We start from the raw sequence: 23828 nt of genomic DNA on the forward strand, positions 1-23828 counted from the left end.
ATCCCCCACCCTTCAGGTTTATGTCGCTTGCGCTGTTCCCCTTCTGGGGCACGGTATTTGAGGATTTTCGGCGCTGGGTCTCGAGGCCTGTTCAGCTGTAGCTACGTACAGTGAGGGGTAACTTTGCATTTGAGCAGCATGTAGTTCCTTTTGTAACTCTTTAAGTCAGTTAGGGGCACGGTGCTGGCGAGCTCTCGACATGGTAAGCTTCTTCGCGGAACTTCAAACTGCAATTTTAGTAGATGGTTGTACTGTATGCACTAAATAAGTCTAGCTTATTTGGTAGTGCACTTATATTCAAAGAGGGTTTTTTGCGCTCAAAAACGGGTAGGGGCATATGAATTTTTGTCGCTGCAAACTGTAACAGAGAAATAAATACATTTTGACAGATTTTTGGCCAACTACTACTTTCAGGTCACAATGAATGATAGTAACTCATGTTTAGGTGAGGTCACCATGTGTAGTACTAATTTGGTTATTTAATCTTTTTATTTTACAACCATCTTAACTTAGTGCTTTGGCTGAAAATATGATTTAAATACGTAGTTAAGTTTGTGACATGTAAATAAAAGCAAGACACTGCGGATGATGCCCTGTTTCTTCCTTGTACTCTAACTGTTATGTGAATGTGTCAGGGTGGGTAGTACAAAGTCTGGCAACTTTGGTGCCATCATGTTGGTAGTTACCATTCCAGCTAGCTTTTCCTTGTGGCTTCAGGGTTAGGTATTATTTTGTCAGTTCACACTGAGGAAATAACTGTCCTGCATCTGTCAGCTGGTTAGGAGCATTTTCAACAAAATTATTTGGAAAAAGTGTTGTGTTAAAGCTACAGAGGCACTAAAGACAAAAAAAAAAAAAAAATTCGGAATCTTTTGACGTGACGTCTAATAAATCGATGAACGCCGGCTGCACGCACGAAAGAGTCTCATTACGCACATTGTCCCGTTACGCTCATTGTACACTTGCGTCGCATCTATATCTCTTCCACTAGATTGGAACCACCATTGATTTGACTTTTTCGAGGCACATTAAACTTGAAACACTCCCATTTGTTTCCTACTTTTCCTATCATCGTCCTATCCTTAACAGAATAACACAGATTGGAAGAAGTTAAATAGCAAACATGTATAAAAGTTATAGTTAAAAAAATATCCTCATTAAAGTACTAAACATATTTGAATTAAAAAGTACAAATAAAAGTAAATTTATCAATTAATTTGTAGATTTAATTTCACTCCTTCTTTGTATCCATACAAAATAGTGATAATTCAATAAAAATGATTGAATTTTATTCTTAAAAGTATGCAATCATTTCATCAATGTTTTGTTATGACGTCACGTTAAACTATCGTCCGTAAACCGACTTAAACAGACAACCATTTTTTTCTTCTTTTTTTTTTTCTAAAATTAATAAGTTAACATGTAAAAGGCTAACAATAATTCCAAAGACCAGTTGTCTAACATTTAAATATAAATTTTTATATTTTGGCTCTTCTGAAAACTGTGTTTTTAAATTCACACAAGATACGTATAAAAAAACTAGTGGGGAGGGTTATGAAGACCAGGGAAAGTATGTAACAAAGAAACGTTAAAAGCTGGTTTTTTTTATGCAAATTTATTTATAAAAAAAACACGACGAAAAGTATGTCAATAATATTCAATACAATTTATTGAATTTAGTCAAATTTGCTCAGGATAACATACATAATTTCAAGATAATGGAGAAATATTCCCCAAACTTACAATAACTTTAATGTTGCTGATGAACAAAACCATTCATTTGCACAATTTAACATTTTAAATGTAAACTTGTTTAGAAAAAAATTGGTTTTAAACATTACAGCAGTACCTTCATTCACACCAAAAATGGCGATTTGAAATTTGCCGCACCAGACTCTAAGAAATGAGATAGTGAGCAGGGCCACGAAGTGGAGGTAATATGTGGGGTGGTCATGTCTACATGATTTATGCAACTGTATTAGTGCAAGAGACAATTACACAACTCATAACATAAGCAATACCTAACCATTCAAAAAAAACAAAACAGATCTGCAATCAACCTGTTGAACATTGCCCTTGTACTTGAGCAAAAAATGGAACACCTTCAATTGAGTAGTGGAAGCTGCTATATACAGGTCATAAATTCAGTCATTTTGCTTTGGTCATATGTACTTCCATACTGTGTTAAATACAATTTAACAATCAATGAAATAATTACAGATGTAACATTGCATTATAATTATTACATAATTATGTGAAACAGGTCTTGAATTACAAAACCAGTTGCTTCTAGAATGGTCTGGTAGTTGCCAATCAAAGAAACTTAAATAGAATCCTTAATGGCTTATAATGTATGACTTATTAAAAAATAATTCCTTACTTCCAGAAAAAAAGTTATATATAATTTATTTATTTATCTGGAATTTTTCACTGCAGCCTAGTTACATTAATATAACCCAATTATCCTTGCATGGCAAATCGCATGACGTTACAAAACTAATATTTTGTGTGTCCAACATTGTTCTCTACTTATTATACCACAGTTTTCCAAATTTTATGGGGGGGTTATCGTGCGTCAAACACCACCAATCTCTTCGTTCTTTTCTTGTACATAATTCGATAACCACATTCTCTGCATCGTATGGGATCACGAGGACGAATTTCGTTCTCATGATGACATTCGCCACATGTGTATATCATTGGAACTTTTACTGGCTCCTTTTGTTGATCCATGACGAATATTTAAAAAAAAAATTATCTTTAAATGTTTCCAATTTTTTATTCTTCGGCCACTAAGTACTGTAACATCCAAACCAACCACAACAGAGACCAATTGCTGAAATGTTTATTTTTCTGGAATCAAGGAGTATAGTAGAAGAAATGCCAATATACCAAAGATTAATTCCTTACAATAACAAGAGCAATAAAATTTCCTACTTAACTTGATTCCTTACAAGAGCAAAACTGAATAGCATATATTTTAGTAGAAACGTACATCATTTAATAATGAAACATAATTAACTTTAAACCTGAAATTTTGTAAATAGTATATTTTGTACATTATTCCGTGAAACATGATAAAATAGTTAATTTTCTAGTGTATGTGCTCATCGGAAAAATATAAAACTCTGCAAATGGTATTTTTGATTACTTGTGTCCTGAAAAACACAGAGTGTTTAATGTCGCTAACTTAACTAATAAACCATTTACAACAATTTACAGGATATTAAATGAAGCTAACAGAACTGTATCAACTGTTTTAAACAGTAAACTATTGGTAAACTGGTACCCCTACCTAGTGACTAGGGTAAGAGCGCTGGGGAAGTTGCAGCATAGAGCAGCGAGGTGGGTGATGGGTATGTTTGTTGAGTAGGGGTGAGTAAGAGGGGGGAATGCATAGTCTGGCTGAAATGATTAAGGAGCTTGGGTAGGAATCATTACAAGGGAGTAGAAGGGTGAAAATGTTAGTTGGAATGTATAAGATGATAAATGAAGAGGGGGCTGGGGGCAGCTGGGGACTAGAGTACACAGAGGTGGGTATAAAAAGTAGAGAGATAACGTTTTGAAGCTCCAGAGGGAATTGTGGTGAATGGAAAGGGGGAGGAGCGCTTTCTTTGGGAGGACAGGAATGGAGTGGAATGGGCTATATGAAGAGATGCTTGGGATCTGAGGAGAAAACTAAACGAGGTGAAATGAGTGAAAGGGGAGGACTCCTTGTCATTGGGTGAAAGCCCAATTACGAGAGAAATAATCAGTTAATTTAATTACCCTCGCCTTATTGTTTCACACAAAACATTGTGGAAATGGTGCTTGACTATGTCTTTGGGTGTTAATAAGTATGAATTTCAATCTTCGTTGTTAAACCCAGTCACAATTTAAAACAATATTCATTTAAAACTGTTTTCATAATTAAAATACTACACGTCATTCAATGTTTAATGAGTTTAACCAATATGGCGTAACAATTGTTAAAAAAAAAAAAAAATAACCTTCATTCTTTACCATGTAATGTTGCAGACATGGCCACTCTACAACATTGTTTCTATGGAATGATTGACACAATTGGAACTAAAATAAATGAATAATTTCATTAAAATTTGCTGTGAACAGTGAAATTAATATCTAAGATTTATTATTTCACATAACAATATTTTTTTTTAAGGCGTATTCATTTATGGGATTAATATTACAAGAACTCAGTTGGTAACTAGTGACGTGTTTAATTCAGAATGGTTGGATGCTCATGGTAATGTTGATTTTATAAAGCATGTTTAGTTGTTCATTAACCTTAAATGATGCCAGAAATGAATCAAGATAGTATTTTTGTTTGAGTAGTAGTAATCAAAGCTCTAATAGCTCACTCAATTCAAAGCAGTTGATGTGTTTAACGAATTGTAAGGTTTAGTGTTTATTAGTGCTTTTAGTATTAGCGTTAATAAACAATTGGCGCTATGTATGAATTTATCAAGTATTTCGGCCCTGCAAAAAGTGTATGGTTTTGACTGCTGCAGTTAGCATCTTGCTGTTCCCAACTTGTTTATGTGCTAAAATAATGCAATGCGTGGTAAATATTTACTTGGGCGGTATTTCCGAAAACAAATGTTAAAAATCCGAAAATACCTTTATTTTATGCTCTTCAACTTCCTCTTTTCATTAAAAGTGGCGGAGGTAAGAAATTCCAAATACTTTAGGAGATATTGAATTTTTAAATTTCATCATATGTAGTTGAGCGGTATTTGCAAAAAAAAATGTTAAAAACCTGAAAATACTTTTATTGTATGCTCTTTAACTTCCTCTTTTCATTAAACCCGGCGGAGATAAGAAATTCAAAATACTTTAGGAGATATTGTCGTTCTTATTTTGCAATACAAGACCTGTGCAATCATTCGACCATCACCATTTTTTTTATTTTGCAGTGTGTTCGTGAATGCCTAATTAATTAAAATGGTTGATTAGGTCAGGTCAGTTACATTATTAATACTTTCAAACTAAGCCGACATTAAAAATTATTTTGTGAATTAATTTTAATGGCTGTTTAGTTTTAAAATATTTATAATGTAACTGACCTGACCAAACAAACCCGGACAGAGGGTGAACAGTAAACTAAAATGGTTGATTAGGTCAGGTCAGTTACATTATAAATACTTTCAAACTAAGGTGATATTAAAAATAATGTGAATTAATTTTAATTATTCTTTAGTTTTAAATTATTTATAATGTAACTGACCTTACCTAACAAACCCGTAACAAAGGATGTACAGTAACAACTCACGTAAATTTTTTTGTTATTTATTACTTGCGCAACAATATCAAAATAACAAATAAGACTTTAAAATTAGAAACGTTAAAAACTCACCTAAGTTGGAGGCGGTAATTAAACACCGTTTTAAACAATAATTGAACTAAATAATCACGTATTAGTTCATTTGAATTCTGGCCTATCACGAACAATCACGTGACATCATTATCCAATAAAAAAATAGATACTCGTACGTAAACAAGAAACAATGGTGCACGCACGCCACAGGAATGCGCTGGTTTTGTGCTGAAATTTAAAAATTCGATATCTCCTAAAGTATTTGGAATTTCTAATCTCCGCCGCTTTTAATGAAAAGAGGAAGTTGATGAGCATTAAATAAAGGTATTTTCGGATTTTTAACATTTTTTTTTTGGAAATACCGCCCAAGTAAATATTTACCCAATGCGTGGATGAAGTGTGACTTTGATGTTAAATTAATTTGCATTGTGTTTTTAATATTTAACTAAATGCAACTGTCGACCCTAAAATTAAGTTGGCCATTTTGAATGTAGCGCCACAGCATATTGGAATATCGTTATGTGTAACTTGGGCCAATCAAATTTTTGATTTGAGAACAGCACAGTAGAGATTCGTAGCATCATAGCAGTGCCTTCATTCATGTCTTATTGCAAATACTGACATTGGCAGGTGTGTAATTCGGGCATGGTATTACTTGTATGTGGTTGGTTTCAGAGCGAGTGAAACATGTCGGACATCGGAGAGTGGTTCAAGAGCGTGCCGCTGTTCACGCGCTACTGGTTCGCGCTCAGCATCGGCTTCTCGCTGGTAGCGCGACTGGGCATCGTCAACCCTTATTATTTGTATTTGGTGCCAGACTTGTTCATTCAGAAGTTCCAGGTAAGAATGTGCAAGTTACTTATTCAGCTTTCCTTTGAAAAAAAAATTCATTTTTGTATGTTTTGTACAGAATGGCACTGACAGGAAAAACAGGGAAAAGCCAGGGAATCAAAAGGATATGTGTAAACGTGAAATTGTCAGTGAATTAGCCTAAATAAGTGAACAACAATTATGTTTTTTAAATGTTGAATGGGAAATTGTGGTAACTAGGCCTGAAGAAGTGGCAATCGCAAACTGACTTGCTAGTTAGACTTACCTGTACACATTCAAACCTACTGTTAAAACATATCACAGCTCATGAATGAGAATGAAAGAACATGAGTGTTCACACTCATCACAGCCCGTAACGAGGATGGAAGAAAATGTTCTCATTCAAATTAACACCTAGTAAGTTGGCATCACATTAAGAAAAGCAATTCCTCAATTTAAGACTGTCTTACAAAGTATTGTATGCTTGAAATGCTTTTATTTTGTTTTATGTTCATTACTGTAAGATTTATTACAATGTAATTTGGGAGGCTGTCACTAACTGTAATTTGGGAGGCTGTCACTAACGATTGACACTAACGATTCGTCTGCTTCACTATCAGAATGTCATTCACATTTATAGCTAAATTATAAGTTATTTTTAATAATGTGACTGGTGAACAAACTAATTTTACTTTGTTAATATTATTTTGACTCAAACAACGAATGTTGAAAAACAATTTTTTTCCTGCTACAGTTGTGAATCAATAAATTTTACGTCATCATTGGTGTCCTTGAATTTTCTAATCGTGTTCGTCAAACAATTGTGTTTTGTATATGCCTGTCTCATGTATTTAAACTAATATTAGGATGCATAATAATATTAATAATGTGTAGCGCCTAAATATAAAGCAATTGGCAGACCTCTGTAAACATGTATATTTAAATACAAACATTTATGCTAATTTTTGTGTGCCCATGCATGTTTGAATGTGTCAGTTCTTTCTTGAAGGCACTAGTTAATGGTACATTCCTTTTTTCATATTTGCAATGAAGCCAGTTGTGTGTATTGCATTATATGGGAATTTATGTAGATTAATATCTCGATTTTACGAGCCAAAGATGATTAGGTATTGTGAAACAACTAGGTTAGCCTAACATTCTTTTAGGTATTCATTGAAAAACACCTTTAGAGTCTAATAAATTCTTATGAAAATCCTTATTATTAATGTCCTGAATCTCTAAACACGAAAGTACAAACTTTATGATATTTTATTAAAATTTATAAATGTATTAAAGGGCTTTTATCCTGAACCCGAAGAATTTGGTGACAGCATAGATTCTGATATCGTCCAGAACAAACCTAAATTTATTTGGTTTTGTGCTGTGGTTGGTAGTGACCGTTCCAGAAGAAGAAAAGAGGAATTATTTTAAACAGGGAGTGAAATATCTGTTTATTTCTATACTCCTTTATATAATAATCACTGTACCAATAATGTGACAGTGTGCCTTTCTTGAAATGCCTATAGCTAGGGCCAATGAAAAATGGTAAATAAAAAAGGCCCATTTTGGTGAATAAAAAGAGTTATTTCGGTGCCAAATTTCGGTGAAAAAAAAATTGTTTAGTTAGAAAAAATAACTATTTCGTCATTATAATTTTATACACATGTATATGTTTGATGGAATAATTGTTTTATTTGGTCGAAATTTATCAAAAACAATGTTTTGAAGTACATTCACATCTAAAATTTAGCACGCTGCATTTGTAATTAAAATTCTCAAGATTACATACAAAAAAATCGTAAACTGATCATAAACGTTAGTGGCTCAAGTCCATTTTGACTACCTATCTCTGAAAATCAGCTATTATATGTTTCCTGCAAACTAGTCCCCATCAAAACACTGTACTTATTCAACAGTACAGAGTATTGTTTTTTTTTGTTTACTTTTTCACCGCCTCAACTGCGTGTGCGGTATTTGTTCATGTATATGTTGGCACTCTTGGCCGGCATTTATTTTCGTGCATTGCCGTGACAACTACGAAAATAAATAGTCGCCTCGGCTAGGACGCCCAAATACAACAATTAACATTTTGAAAGTTATGATTTGATTGGCTAATATGGAAGTGACGCTATTTTTCTGGACTGCGTTTGGCCGATTCAGAGAAAGGAACAAAGATTGAGTTAAGGCCTATCGACGATTGCGTCACCAGACGCATTTGCGGTCGGCAAAATAATGTCATTTTTGCCGTTTTATGGCCTTCTACGTCTCGTAGGAACGTGTGCGACGACGGAGACTGAGTAGGCGTACGTCTGGATGTAATAATTTTCATTCGTGAAATATATGGTTCTAGAGTAACTTGACGCTTAGTTCCAGTGCGATGCTCGAAATTTACAGTGTTTTCACACGTGTATTTTATTTTCCAGTCGACTTGCACATTACAGAACTTGCACATCATGATGCCTTTTTCTTTACTGATTACGTAAAATCCTTCAGCTCTTTCGAAAACACAACTTTCGGCATTTTATACGTTTATCCAGTGACCACGGTAATATGACCAAAATGACACAAAAACTTTCAACGGAAAACGATCATAGATGCGGAAGAGAGACATATTGCATCCACTCGGAAATAAAGAACTTAAACTCGACAGACACGCACTCGTGAAAACAAAATCATAGAACATTTCGACACTCGTAACTACCAACGCCATCTGTGATTTGTCCACCAGTAGCTAAAGTGATAATGTTTATTGCCACGCTCTACTCTATGGGTGCTAGAGAAAAACAAAAGCAAAGATGGCGTCTCACATATAACCTCTTGGAATAATAAACGTTTTGTGCAAGTTCCAGAATGATTCAACGTGATTTTTCGCGATAAAAAAGGTTAATTTCGCGCGAATATCGCGATTTCGTCATATTTCGTGAAAAACTACGGATTTCGCGCATCACAGCAAATTTCGTTAAAACGAAATGCAGTATATTAACGTCTTATCACTACCAAGTAAGGTTATTTGTATTACACATCATGTGCAAGTGATTTTTTTAAAATTTCGCGATTTCGTCATTAACGAAATTTGACTACCCCTACCTATAGCTCAAGAGGCTTTAAATGCTGTATAGGTGTGTGGCAGAAAGATACTGAAAAATGATGTTTTTTTGTGCTTAAACCAGTTGTACAGCAATGTTATGCTTGATGCTTGACAAAGTTTTGTAAGTTTGACAGATAATATTGCAAAACCGAAATAATTCCATCACCAGACATGAGCATTGACTGCTCAACATTTTGGTACCAATTGTGCCTAAGACATGGGAGAAAATTTTTTTAATATCATTGGTTACCATATGCAATATTATGGTTCGAATCATCTAGCCATTATATATGTAAGAGTCGTGTCAGTATTAGTTGTACATGGTTATACTAAGTTTCAATTCTTCCCTGGTAGTATTTCAGTTAGCAGTCAGTTTTGACAGTGACTTAAAATTTAGCATTTTGTCACATCACTATCAGTACTAGATTTTCCCAACCAGATAAGACCAAATATGTATCCGAACTATTTACAACCTGTTAGGTCGGCCTTACTAACAATCTAATGCAGTCACAGAACAGGTTCCCTTACATATATAAATAAAGAAGTTTAAAATTCAGAGATTTATCTGAAATGGTAGGTATGATAATTGTGGGCTGAAGAAGAAATTAAGTAATTTTGAAACTTTCAAACCTTATCTCCTAAAAGCAATCTCTTAGAATGTGCTTGCAAAACATCTCAAATGTGTTCTCGTGATGGCAAACAAACCAAGAAAGATGTCCACAATAATCTTTAGTTCCTGGCGAGCGTTGGACCCCAGAGACATTTTCTGCGTTATGTGTGGATTTATTTTTCATTGACACTTGGTGTATTGTTTCTTGTGTGTAAGTGGCAGTGTTCTAATGAACGTGTGTGTTGTCGCTCAGATATGGAGGCCCGTCACTGCTGTGTTCTACTACCCCATGTCGCCTCCGGGGGTCGGCTTCCACTTCCTCAGCAACCTGTACTTCCTCTACCACTACTCCCGCAACTTGGAGACAGGTACAGTACAGCACATTGCTGCCCGATAGTTTCGCATCCCTCCAAAATCCTTTAATGTAACTTTTTTTTGGTTAATTAGGTATGTAGGGTCTCTTCCGAGGTTTTTTTTTTTAAAGGATTACTAATCCAACCTTTGTGAATGTTTCTAAAATATTAAAAAGTTAACTAAAGATGTATTTGTAAATTCTTACACTGTGGTTTTTCCATAAATTAATAATAGAATTAAAAAATACTTTTTTTTAATACTAAAGGTACTGTAAACACAGGTTCTAAATTCCTACTGATTTAGTAGACATTACCGTTAGTAGATCATATTAGAGAGCCTATGCAGTGATGCAGCCGTCACCACATTGTGCTTTAATTGCATTGCTGATAATGTATATTTTGGTAATATACACATGGTTTTCCATGTGTATATTTTGCATTTGGATATTTTGACACAATGGAACGTAAATAAAAATAATTACGTATATAAAAAAAATTACGTGATTCCCTGCTGTGCATCCAAACCCAAGCGTCAACCAGTCATTGACTGTGAATTTTTTTTTAGCAGTATGGAGGCGCAAAATGCGAACTTGTTACGTACTATACCAAATAACCTGACATAAAATGATTTGTCATAATGTATATCAAATGTAATAAATCCATTTGTATGTCAAGTTTCTATATATATAAATGGAAAACCACAGAATCAGCAACGCAATTAATGCACAACTTTGTGACGGCCACTTCACTGCGTAGGCTCTCTAATGATGTGACCTGTGAACAGTAATTTCTCAGAAGCCAGTTGGAATATAGGGTAAACAGAGGTACGGCATTAGTATTAAAAAAAAATTTATTTTCAAAATTCTATTGTTTGTAAAAGCTTCGACGTAAGAATATTACGAAAAAGTATTCTCATTTTTGTAGGAATTATGTAATTTTTTTTGTTGCATTTTTAAATTCAAATTAATGTAAAAAGCATATAGAAAGTGTTTTTTTTTTTTGACATGATAACGTCTTATAAATCGACGAACGCCGGCTGCACGCATGAAAAAGCATGACTCATTGTCACGTTCCGCCTGAGCCGAGCGTGCAAGAACCGGCCAACCACCGTGCGAGAAAATCTTCTATAATATCAAACAGGTTGAGACGGGCTTTTTAACTAATTGTTCGTGATGATATTTAAACAAATTATTTAAATTAAATTTGCGAAAACTGTAAATAATATTTGAAAACTAAAAAAGTTCTCAATTTTTCATCAATGTTTTCTTATGACGTTATCACGTAAAATTATCGTCCGTAAACCGACTTTACAGACAAACTCCCCTCCCCCCCCCTTTTTTTTTTTGCTTGTGTTAAAGTAGGTATTTGTTTTTTGGTACGTTGGTGAGAAGTTCACTTACTTCCGTGTTGCTGTGACCGGGGCGTTGTTTCTCCAGGGCTGTTCGATGGGCGGCCGGCTGACTACTGCTTCATGCTGGTGTTCTGCTGGCTGTGCAGTCTCGTGGTGTCCATGCTGGCGGACCTACTGGTGAGTCCGCTCACACTCGTCTTGGAGCACTAGTGCTTCCTCCTTCCTCCGTTAGTGACCGGTCTCGGTTATTTTATCACCTACCTTAATATATGTCAATCCAGTGTCCTGATGTTTGTTTCCAGTGAACTCTTCACCAAGTCAACCGATTTAGATGAAAATTGGCATTTATGTGTAATTTTTTCCAACTTGAGAGATAGGATGGTTTTTATTTTGATTAATGGTCTTTATAATTTATAATTAATAATAAATAACAAATAACCGATCATCATGGGTAAACAAAAAATCATAGGTCATAGACATACAAACAGTAATTGTGTGACATTTCTCTATGTCCAACACACTGTCATATAGCGCTGTCCAGTTTGCTTTAACTCGCAGACAATAAAGCTCCGTGTGTTTAGCCCGGGCAACGCCGGGTACTGCAGCTAGTTTTCTACTATATTTTCATTATTTCCTGCCATAGCCTTGCCATTGCTGTGTAATATTTACAATGACAATTTTTTTTTTATTCTTAGCCAACTTTTTTTTTTCTGTGTATTCTAGTACATTCCCTTGCTTTGAATCACTTATTTCTTATTTCCCAGCAACTCCGCACGATTCCAGAAGCTACAATTCTTTTTTATTGTTTGCTCCTTTGAAACTTTGCAGTGAAAAAACAGAAGTTGTTTTTCATAGACAACTTGACTACAGTCTATATAAAAGTTAGGGATGCGTGGTGCCCACATTTCCATTACCTAAGGAAAGTACTGTGTTTTCTCGCATAATCGTAGCACATTTAATTCTAAAATCAAGTATAAAAAGTAGGGGTGCGACGTTTATGCCAGAAAAAAAAATTTGTTAGATAAAGTTATTTATGAAAACAAAACCGATTCATGGAAAGTACGTTTATTTAAAAAGTGAAGTATAAAAGAGCACGTCAAACAATTTAAATAAATAAGTGATGTAACAAAAACCTTTCTTCAACTTTAAATAGAAAAACAAAATCTGTGATCCAAATGCAAGCCGAACGGACGCGTAACTACCGTAGTAGTGCGGGATATGAAAAGTAGTTAACTCTGTACCGGATAGAGAGCACGCGTTGCATGCAATTGGCGAGATATCGATATTCGACTACGTGTGCGCGCTCTATACGGGAAGATACTTAACCAAACAGTAATGATTGCAACGAGCACTGGCTACATTTTTGTAAGCGATACACTGCGGCGACACAGACGAACAGATGAAGTTTATAACGTTTAAAAAGTCTTTAAAAGAAAATTTACACTTCAGACAACTTCGTATTTTCGTTATTTAAAAAAGTATGCTGTAATTTCTGAATAAATATTATATTTATACTTTTAAAATACAATTTTTTATACAGAAAACACAAAGCGCTCGGTATCTAATAGCAGGACCAAAAAGCATAAACATCATGCAACGTTTACGCGAGAGGTTTTTTTTATCCAAATTTTAACGCCCTAAAATATGGGTGCGACGATTATGCGATAAAAGAGGGTAATTATTTTATTACCTATTTTCTACTATATTTTCATTATTTTCTGTCATAGTCTTGTCATTGCTGTGTAATTTTAAAATTACGATTTTTTTATTTATTCGTAGCTAATCTGTAATCGTCCTTTTTTTTTCCGCACATTCTAGTACATCCCTTGCTTTGAAGCACTTATTTCCCCGCAACTCCACGGGGTCCCTGAAGCTACAACTTTTTTTTATTGTTTGCTCCTTTGGAACGTCACAGTGCAAAAACAGTCCGGTGTATAGTAAAGAGGTGTGTGTCGGTTGTTTCTCAGCGACAACTTGACGACAGTCGAGATAAATTTTAGGGATGCGTGGTGCCCACATATCCATTACCTAAGTGAAGTAATTATTCCCCTCATGTATAATGATTATGTTACAAGATTTATTTGCAAATAGTGTTAGGCACCATTTGTATACTCTCATAATGTGTTAATATTCTTGAAAATGTAATACATACATAGTATATTTAGTGTTCAGAGGGTGTGGGGCATCTACTGTGAAGTCAAGACAGTTTGTGTTATTTTTCAGAATGGAGTGTTATTTTTGAGCAAATATCTATAGTAAACACACAGTTTCATTGTACTGTATGTATTAATCTTTGTTGTCACAGGTATTATATTTTACTTTAATATATTATTAATATTATTTATATTATAATATTTATATTATTATATTTATATTATTATTAATATATTATTTTATAAACAAATAGAAATCATAATTTGAAAATTTAAAAACAAAAGTATGAGGTTGATAGTGTTTTTATTACTGAATGTGTGTTTGGGTGATTTTTATCGAATCAGGAAATTTGTGTACTCTCCATAACATACACGTGACATCACCTGTGTGTATCGTTTGTTCCAGTTGCTGATGGACCAGATGGTGATGTGCGTGCTGTACGTGTGGTGCCAACTCAACAAGGACGTGATCGTCTCCTTCTGGTTCGGCACGCAGTTCAAGGCCGTCTACCTGCCCTGGGTGCTGGTCGGCGTGTACTTCATCATGGGACGCGGGTGAGTCAGCTCTTCTACCGGTGCTCGGGCCAGTTCGGCCAGCGAGACATGAGGCGTGCCTGTTTCCCAGCGTCAAGACGTTCACCGCTCCATTCCAGAGACGTTTAAAACTGCAATCCGCTAATTTATTAACATTCCTGTTCCCCATTTTTCGTCACTACTGCATAGACATGTCTCGTTGATTTCTCAGGAATGAGGGGTATCTACATGTGGTTGATAAATCGGCAACTCAGAATTATGTTGGTGCATGTTTAAAAGGTGTGGTGAATTTGATTTATTTTAATTTTTGGTATTTTCCTTAAAAACGGCGATGGTTTGTATTTTAAGTGTCTGGGCCCCATCATGAAATTTTTAAAGAAACTAAAAAAAAATTTTTACATCCTGAGATTCGTAAACAAAAATAATAATATATCAGTCCACCTGAATAAGATGACATTATTTATTGTATAACACACACAATTCAGTTTATAAATGATGCTTATTGTAGATAGTTTTGGGTATCAAACATGATTTGAGAAATATTTTTAACTAACAACTCTTCATAAGCTCAGCCCACCATTTTTGTGTAGTTTCTTGGTGGTGGTATTCACTGTGACTTCTTGTCAATTTTTGATTTCACGCCATGTTAGTGCCATAGCCTGTAGGATTTTATACTTGAATGGCCAACTGAACGTGTGGGCATTATTAACTGGAACTGTCTGTTAGTCTGTCACAAATCAGGGCAGTGACTTACGGTCATCCTAGGAGGAAGTGAAAAAGAAAGAGAAGTTTGAGAGGCACGTTGGTTAGGTTGGTGCTCGTGTGTTGTTTCAGAGGTCTTCAGGAGCTGATCGGTATTCTGGTCGGCCATCTGTATTTCTTTCTGATGTTCAAGTACCCTCAGGAGATGGGCGGCCCATCTCTGCTATCAACACCATCCATATTGTGAGTGGTATCTGCGTTATTGCCTGGTTTGGTGTCGTTATAGCATTAAAGGTACCTGATGCATGACATCAGAGGGTTACGTGGACCAATGTCCATCGGACACAGTTGACTGGCCTATACAGACAGCTTTATCACTACCTTCTATTTTAACTGAACTGTAACAGTGAGTGCATTTTGCTGGGACTGTACGCAATCATTTGCTCTCGTGCCTTTGGCAAATACTCATTGCATGATTGTCAATCATGCAAAGAGTATTGCCAAAGGCAAGAGAGCAAATGGGGGACATGTTTTAAACTTATATTGTACAGTATACATAAACTTGCCTGTTGGTATGTTGTGTTTGTTATTCAGTTAACCTCATTATGAAGGTAATGCTTTAAAGCATTTCTCACTTCAAAGTATATATATTTACAGATTTCTACTGGATGGGTGTATTCAGTAACAGTTCCAAATACACTAGAGTCCCGTTATAGCGAGGTGTCACAGTTCCGGGTTTGATCCTCGCTATAACCGTGTCCTCGCCATAACCGAATTGGACAGATTTTGGCCCCCAAAAAATAAAAATTAACCGAAAATAGCATAAAAATTGTGTTTAAACCTGTATAATTGGAAAATAACAGGTTATATTAACGAAATATTAATTTCTGTGAGCTGATGTGTGAATTCTCTTTAAAATGATACCCCACAAGTACGGATGCGATCACCGATTGCGTCAAAATAACCAAAATACCATACCACGCCACGTAAGTATAGCATCTCAGTCCTCAATCGATTACTCGGCTTGGCCCGCGGCCGACACAGCATTGTCCTGCTATCTATTGTCGATGCGGGCTGTCTGCTGGCGGCCATGTTGGTTCAGGATGTAGCTAACAGACGGCGCTAGTGTAGCGCGACGATTTAATTCCTTACAAAAAAGCAGGAGTGCGGCAACGCACGTACGCCTCAACGAAATAGTCGCTGGAAAACAATACTTTTTTTCATTTAAAAAACCTGTAAACGTTTTTAGAAAATAAATTCGGAATTAAACTCAAACCATCACCACCCCCTTCCTGGACAGATACCCCAACAACTGACCGAAACAAAAGTTACAAGAAAACTGTCCTAGCGATTCGGAAATAAATACGGTAGTGCCTACTATTTGCCAGCTAGTAAAATAAATAATGTGACGTGTTTGTAAACGTGTCACGACTGAAATAATTCCAAACAAGTTTATAAATATTTGTGTATTATTAACGCGATCAATTAGCAGCAACAAGTATAAAGACGGCTCTGACGTTTTTGGCCTAACATAGTTATAAACAATGTTATTATTCGTTAATGAAAATGTCCCAACAAATTAATTAAGAGCATTTATATTTTAAAAAATGTGCATTGTTATGTTTAATGGGGGAAAAAAATAGATTTTGTCTATTTTATAAATAATAAGAAATGCGTACAAGTATATGTATATTCAAAGGCTTGGTTTATTCGAGTCGAGCATACCTTGGCCTTGAAGCCAAGCGGAAGTTTGATAAAAGAAAGAAAGGACGGGATTCTATTTTTAAAGCCACGCCCTTAGGTGGCGACTGCAAGGCTGAAGAATGTGACATGCGTCAACGGCAAGATGTCTAGTGCCGAGCGAGAGTGGTGAAGATAAAGCAGACAAATAACCAAGGCGCGCTTCACGCGATCACACCGTAAATTCCTCAAAAAGACCTCGTTATAGCCGTATTCTCGCTATTACCGTGCTCGCTATAACGGGATTCTACTGTATATTAATTTCATTTATTACATATGGTGTAACTAGTGAAATACCAATTTTCTCGAATACAAATCTCTGTATTTGAATTACAAAAAGTATGTACCTTGAATATACCTCTCGAATACGAAACTAGTTCTCAAGGGTCAAAAATAAAATAGTCTAGAAGATAATTAAAAGCATTAATTATAGTGTTAAAACATTCAACCCTTTAAATGTTTGTTATACAAACTAAGCATCCAGAATCAACTCACATTGTAATTTTATTTATAGTATATTACATGTTAAGAGTAGAATATTTTGGGGAATGGTAACAGGATAGGTATGAAAAACAATTGACCTAGTAAACTTGAGAGGTATTCAGTGTTTAAATTTTTAATTTACTGTATTTCTTCAAATATTTTCCCTCAAATATTGAATCCTTCGAATACTAAGGATTTTATGGTATTTGAGGATTTGATTGGCCCAACCCTAGTTGTAACAATATTTTAATCTTATATTTTTCTTCAATTTTCTGGCTAACCCAAATTAATTTTTACCCTGAATTTGCTCCAGTCATAGTTGATCTGACTTTTCTACCCTCTGTTATCGCATAATTGTCGCACTCGCATAATGGTCGCACCTATATTTTAGGTTGTCAAAATTGGATAAAAAAAACTCGCGCAAACGTCGCATGATGTTTTTGGACCCGCTGTTAGATGCAGAGCAGATTTTGTAGGTATCTTTTCCGTATAAAACAATGTATTTTAAAGTATAAATCAAATATTTATTCAGAAATTACAGCTTATTTAAATAATGGAAGTACAAAGTTGTCTGACGTGTAAATTTTCTTTTAAAGACTTTTTAAACGTTATAACCTTTTAACCTTTATCTGTTTGTCTGCGTCGCCGCAGTGTACTGCTTATAAAAATGTAGCCAGCGCTAGTTGGCATCATTCGTGTTTGGTTATGTTGCTTCCCGTGTAGAGTGCGCAAACATAGTCGAATATTGATATCTAGCCGATTCATGCAATGCGCACTCTCTGTGAAGTGCTGAGTTAACTACTAGGGATGTGCGAAAGTGACTTTTTCCACACGAAATGAAAGTGAAAGAAAATTTATCAAGTTTCGCGAAAGTGAAACGAAAATGAATTTTTCTATGAGATAAATATATTCTTAACGAAAGTTAAGCGAAATTTTTTAATTAACAAAGAAAAAAGTGCCCCAAAATTTGCTCTTCAGTAATAAATTCTATTACATAAATCATTTTGGTACCTTTTGATATATATATATAAATATCATTTAATATAATCAACATCCGCCCTAGACCACACAACACAGACCCATGTCATTCGTATATTTCAAGAATCAATCCAGATCTTTCAGCGCACAGACTATTTCCTTTACAGTCGTAATGTCGCAGTCTATGATAATATATTTATCATGTGCATGGTACTGATGAAAAAATACGTGAATACTGCGGAATGGCCGCCATCTTGCACCACTGTCACACATGGCTAGCTCAGGAAGCTGTAGACCAGGCAAGGGACATGGTCAAAACAAAACATAACAAATGGTTGCTGCCAAGTGGTCATTACACGCAGTGACTTGTTGACCTTTTTGTCTAATTGGCTGTATATTATGAGGATTTTATATGCCAGTCAGAGTATGTAAAATTTAAATAAAGCAGACGACAATGTTTTTGTTTGGCTGTGCACGAATAAAAGTAGGTACGTTCTTTGTTTATGTGTATACGGTAAATACTAAATACTGTACTATCAGTTCTGGAATGTATGTTTTATGAATATAGTACCTACACTACTGTTTGAAAGCAAATGAATCAGGTAATTTTTCAAATATTGCATGATTTTGTTTTGATACCTAGGCCTACTGTAGTCACGGTTGAATTTTGTTTACTTTATCTGCCATGTTTGTTCAAATTATGATTTTACCGTATTTTCATTAATGTGAGTTCTTTCATCACCACGTAAATTAATCTTAATGGAAATCTTTTTTCTAATTAATGTCTTTATATGATTTGCATATGTTATTACATTATTACTATTAGTAATAACAAGCAAATCATATAAAGACATTACAGTAGAATCTCAGTGCTAAGTACTTACAGGTACCTCAAGTTTTTGTACTTAGTACTGAAACATGCATACATATCTTTACAAAGAGAAAAAAAATATATAAAAAATTGCTACAGGAGAGCCGCATTGCCATATGTATTAGCAACTGCGACTTGCTTTTTTCCCCTTGTCTAGTTCTCTGAGTATATCCACTTTTTCCTTAAGCGTGAATTGCTTTCGTTTCTTTTTATCTCCAGGATCATTCATATTGTAGCACAAATACAATGCGGTGTCTAAATAACGTAACCTGAAAATAAACTCAACAATAACAATAAACAATCCCGGCACAGACATCAAACAGTATTTTTAGCGTAGCGTAACACTTTTGTCTAAATAATTAATACTTCTCTCAAACTTCCGTCTTTCGATGTATCGAATGGTGTTGTGTTGCTCACTTCGCATACTACGTACGGTATAATCTATGGTTGTGCGCGCAACTGTTTGTTAACTTTGTTTTGAGAATTTAGAGGTTAGAAAATACGTTGCGGTGGTATTTGTGTATGTTTGTTCTACTACATTAATCATTTAGCTGGAAATTTATTTACCAGTTTAAGTAAATTTTGGTGTAGTAATGCCACGCTACTAGTAGAATTTTTACGTTATAGTGAAAATATGATACTTTAAACTGAATCCTTTTGCATGGCGAAGATACGATTTTTGGCGGGGACTTAAAAAAAATTCGTTAAGTGAAATATACTTTATAATAAGGTACGTTATTGTACCGGTATTCTACTGTACATTTTTATTAAATTACGAGTTCTTTTTCAACTAGAACAAACGGAACTTCGGTAAGCTATTGAACTTTCGTTTGGCTCGAAATATTTCGCTAAAAACGAACTTCGACAGATGAAATTCTTACCGAAATCGAAAATGAAAGTAGCAAAATTTCGATTTCGGTATCGGTATACCGAACATTCGCACAACCCTATTAACTACATTTGATAGCCTGCACTCTTTCGTGGTAAGCGTGTACTACGGCGATAGTTACGCGTTAGTACACGTCACAGATTTTGTTTTTCTATTTGAAGTTGAAGAAAGGTTTTTGTTGCATGAATTGTTAATATAAATAGTTTGGCGTGCTCTTGTACACAAACACGGTATGTTTTACGGTACAATGATCATTGCTTGCGATGCACGGTACTTGATACACCTGGATCCTGGCTGCAGGTACAAATACTTCCCCAGCACGAGAAGTGGCATCCACGGGTTCGGGCAGGCCCCGACTCCCAGGCGACCCCTGGGGGACGACGCAGCGGGCGGGGGAGGGCGCCACAACTGGGGGCGTGGCTACACGCTGCGATAGTGCGTCTGCCCAGCACTCATTGTGTCATTGTTCATCCTGTCAATGATAAACTTCCTTTGTTACTTTTTAATCATTTTCTGCCTTAACATTAATTTACTTCACAAAACTTCCTGTTTGCTTGATTTGATTGGTTGACATCCAGTACGTGCGCAACTGTAACAAATATGTGTGTGTAGCCTTGAGTACGTTAAAACTAAGGTGTGAAAGCAAAAAAAAAATTATATATTTAATTATTTTTAATGATTGGAACTGTGGAGTTTATCTTTGTTTTCTCTTAAATGTACTTCCTTTTAATACAAATGTGTCACAACCTTAAATAAACGTTATAAATTCTGTCCTCAAAGCATTGAGCCATGTGGTGGAAAATCTGCTTTCGTTTTAATGATATTGCTCTGTAATCTCAGGTGGATCGGTGTTGGTCCCTGCTGCAGCAAAGTGATAGACGGAAATGAAACCTGCCTGTTGTCATTACCACAGAGCTGCCAACCATTACGGATTTTCCGTAATTATTACGGATTTTAACCCCGAATTACGGAATTACGGAACATCGCTGGTTTATTACGGAAACGAGGCTTTGTGCTGCGAGGTAACGGAGAAAATTCCGTTTCTGCTGTGCTTGTTTCGTGAACGCAGTTTGAATACATCGCTTGGTTGCACAAATAACGGAACTAGTAAGTGTGCGCATGTACGATGTACTGTCGAAATAAGTAAATTAATTCTCGTGTTTTCAAATAATAATGGGATGGTATTACGTCCGTTGTACGATACAACTAGTACATATTCTCAGACTTATCGTTTGAAGGCTACTTAAATCACGATAATTTTTGTACGGTACTTTGGCTAACCTGTGTTGTTAATTTATTTCTTGAAAGCCATTTTTTTTTTCATCATAGTGTTTTTGTCGTGTCTACAGACGTGAAATTTTTTTATGTTTTTCGATAGTGTTGTGTTCTTCAGTGCCGGTTTTAGAAATGAAGCGTGTGACAGAATAATGTGTATCTGGAAAAAAAAAACACGCAAGTCTTCAGAGCTTTCGACTTAAATATTCAAAAGAATGGCCATGCTTGTCGTTTTCAAATGTTTGGAACGCCACGGTTTTGTAATGTATGCACGTGTGACTTTTCGATTGCACATGGTGGAAGGGATGACTGTAGACGGCATATTGAATCATAGAAACATGCAGAACATTTTAAAGCCGTGACGAGCAATAAATCTACTATATCTTCGTTTTTTCGCTACATCTGAAGAAACGAAAGTAACGAACGCAGTTATTGTTTACAAGACCTTGTGTTTGTCTTGTTTGTTTACATGACATTTCTTATCCAACCAGGATAAAAAAAGCAAATAAAAAGACAGTTGCTTTAAAGTTTAACTTTGAATTGAAGATTCAAAATATCCAGTAAAATTATTAATATTTCTTACATATTCAGATGATTGTATTGTTCAAATAGATTTTTTTTATTCATTAATTTGCATTGTATTCATATTTTTCTTTTTCTTTTGCATATTATTGTCCTTGTTTTATCTTGAGTGTGTGTTATAATGCCCCAGGAAAAATTTATCGTGCATGATTTACGCGTACTTTTTTCATATACCTAATTGCCATTACTGATGGGTGTGATTTGAGGTTGGCAGCTCTGTTACCATATTTACATCCATGTTTAGGTCACACGAATCATGCCAATTTTTAATTTAAAAAAAAAAAATGGAATATGTGTTCCTTATGCAAGTTTTCCACTTGGAGTTAAAAAATATTTTAACTTTGCACTTTTGTGATTGAATATGTTGGTAAATAACTGGTCTGCGTTGCTTATTAATAAATAATACTTCACAGTTAGTGCAAATTGTTTCATTGAAATATCTTGGTACTGCGTGTGAAACACAGTGTTATTGTCTGCAGTCCGCCTGCCCGGGCAGAAGAGAGAAGTTGTAAAAAATAAGGCAGCCAGAGCCACATTCCTAGCACAGTTGTGATTATGAACTGTCAATTCATGCAATCATCACGTGTCTTGTTACGGCAGTTTTTAACGTGCAATTGTGCCCCAACAATATGTATTGTTTTTGGATGCAATTTTGCTTTTGTAACCACCCCTCTTATCGATGATGACAAGAGCACAAGGGGGATAAATGTAACAGCGAAAGAGGCTAAGTACTGAGTGCTACTTACTATAAACATATTTATTCACAAATTTAGGCCATAAATCTGATCAATTAAAATGCAGTTTATTTGTTACGACTGGTCTTCAATTATACGGCCGTATTCTTGTAGAGCTCTGCAGACATAAAAATTCAAAGCTAAAACACTTGCCTTAAGTGATACACCGTTAATGTGCCATGATTGCACTTAAACAAAAAGTAAGTAGTGTCTGTGAAGCAGTTAAACTGTCACAAAATTATTAACAATTATGTTAAACTTGACCCATAAATATTTCACAACTAATTGTAATTATCCGAAAAATCAGCATATTACCATTATTTTTAAACAAGCACCACACTTGAGAATATTTTTAATCATTAACAAAATTTACATAATAGTCTAAACCAGATGCAAGAAAAACACTTAAGTAAATTGTATATTGTTATAGTTATACAAAATATTTGTACCTCTAGTCCTCAAACATATAAATACTAAAATTTATTATAAACTGTAAACCCATTATAGTTCACATGGTACAAAGTATTTAAGCAAATAATCTATAAAATGTGTGAATTATTATTTAAAACTCTGCACATATGGCGGATTACAAGAATACATACGTATTAATTTCTTAAATGTCATTCTATGTGAAGAAGAGGCTAGTTTAGTAAACCACCGCCGAAACTTTGGTTCCCTTCTCAGACTTTACTCGCCTTGATGTTATGCTCACTGGTGTCCGCTGCAAGTTGTGAAGTCGATGGGCTGGCTCCTGTGTGAACCATTAGTTCGACAAGTGGACCTGGTGCGCCGTGTAAACATTGGACATGTTTACACTTTATGTTTATTATTAGTATTTCATAAATCATTGTTTTTTAAATCTTAGGTAATGTTACGAACGCGAGAGACCAGATCGCCTTGCCGGGTTAGAAACTGGCTGGTGGCTCCGCATGGCCTCTGACGTAAGGCATGCCACGCGTGCCTGGCCAGATTACAAGGGTCGTCGCTATCCCCTCCGCTCCCTGCGCAACATCCTGCCTCGGCGCTGTTTTCTATCGCTGAGCAGTTTTGGGGAATTCCGCTGGCCGCCGCATGAACAAGCGCCACTATTCTCGATGTTTTAGACTTCAGGTCGGCCCGGGATGACGCAATACGTTTCTGCCGCTCTTGTCGACAATGACAACCGACCGCAGACACAGGAAGAGGACACCAGCGACCAAGAGTCACCGGGATGCCCACGACAGGACGAACCCCATAAAGCCACGACATCCCACCAACCAAGACGAGTGACCCTCCACAGCCAACTAACCATCACCGATGTCTCACAAGACGAGACGAAAAACTAATCAGACAACACGACAGCCATCGTAGTGGAGCCT

General features: G+C 35.6%; 1 protein-coding gene across 4 annotated transcripts; it reads left to right on the forward strand.

Annotated features, from left to right (window-relative positions):
- Positions 1-4005: 4005 nt before the first annotated feature.
- Positions 4006-22152, forward strand: LOC134528491 (derlin-1). 4 transcript variants are annotated; one of them, XR_010074401.1, is made up of 8 exons: positions 4006-4246; positions 5993-6157; positions 10079-10193; positions 11615-11706; positions 14089-14237; positions 15051-15161; positions 20180-20779; positions 21951-22152. XR_010074401.1 is itself a non-coding variant. In XM_063362146.1 (7 exons), the coding sequence occupies exons 2-7, from the start codon at positions 6005-6007 to the stop codon at positions 20313-20315; spliced, it is 756 nt and encodes a 251-aa protein (XP_063218216.1). In that variant the 5' UTR covers positions 4030-4246; positions 5993-6004; the 3' UTR covers positions 20316-22152. The 4 variants fall into 4 exon arrangements, 2 of the variants coding, with proteins under 2 accessions (XP_063218216.1, XP_063218218.1); XR_010074400.1 differs by having other exon boundaries at positions 4032-4394; XM_063362146.1 differs by having other exon boundaries at positions 4030-4246; positions 20180-22152.
- The last annotated feature ends 1676 nt before the right edge of the window (positions 22153-23828 follow it).

The sequence above is a fragment of the Bacillus rossius genome, chromosome 1, assembly GCF_032445375.1.
Source record: "Bacillus rossius redtenbacheri isolate Brsri chromosome 1, Brsri_v3, whole genome shotgun sequence".
NCBI classification, from domain to species: Eukaryota; Metazoa; Arthropoda; class Insecta; order Phasmatodea; family Bacillidae; genus Bacillus; species Bacillus rossius.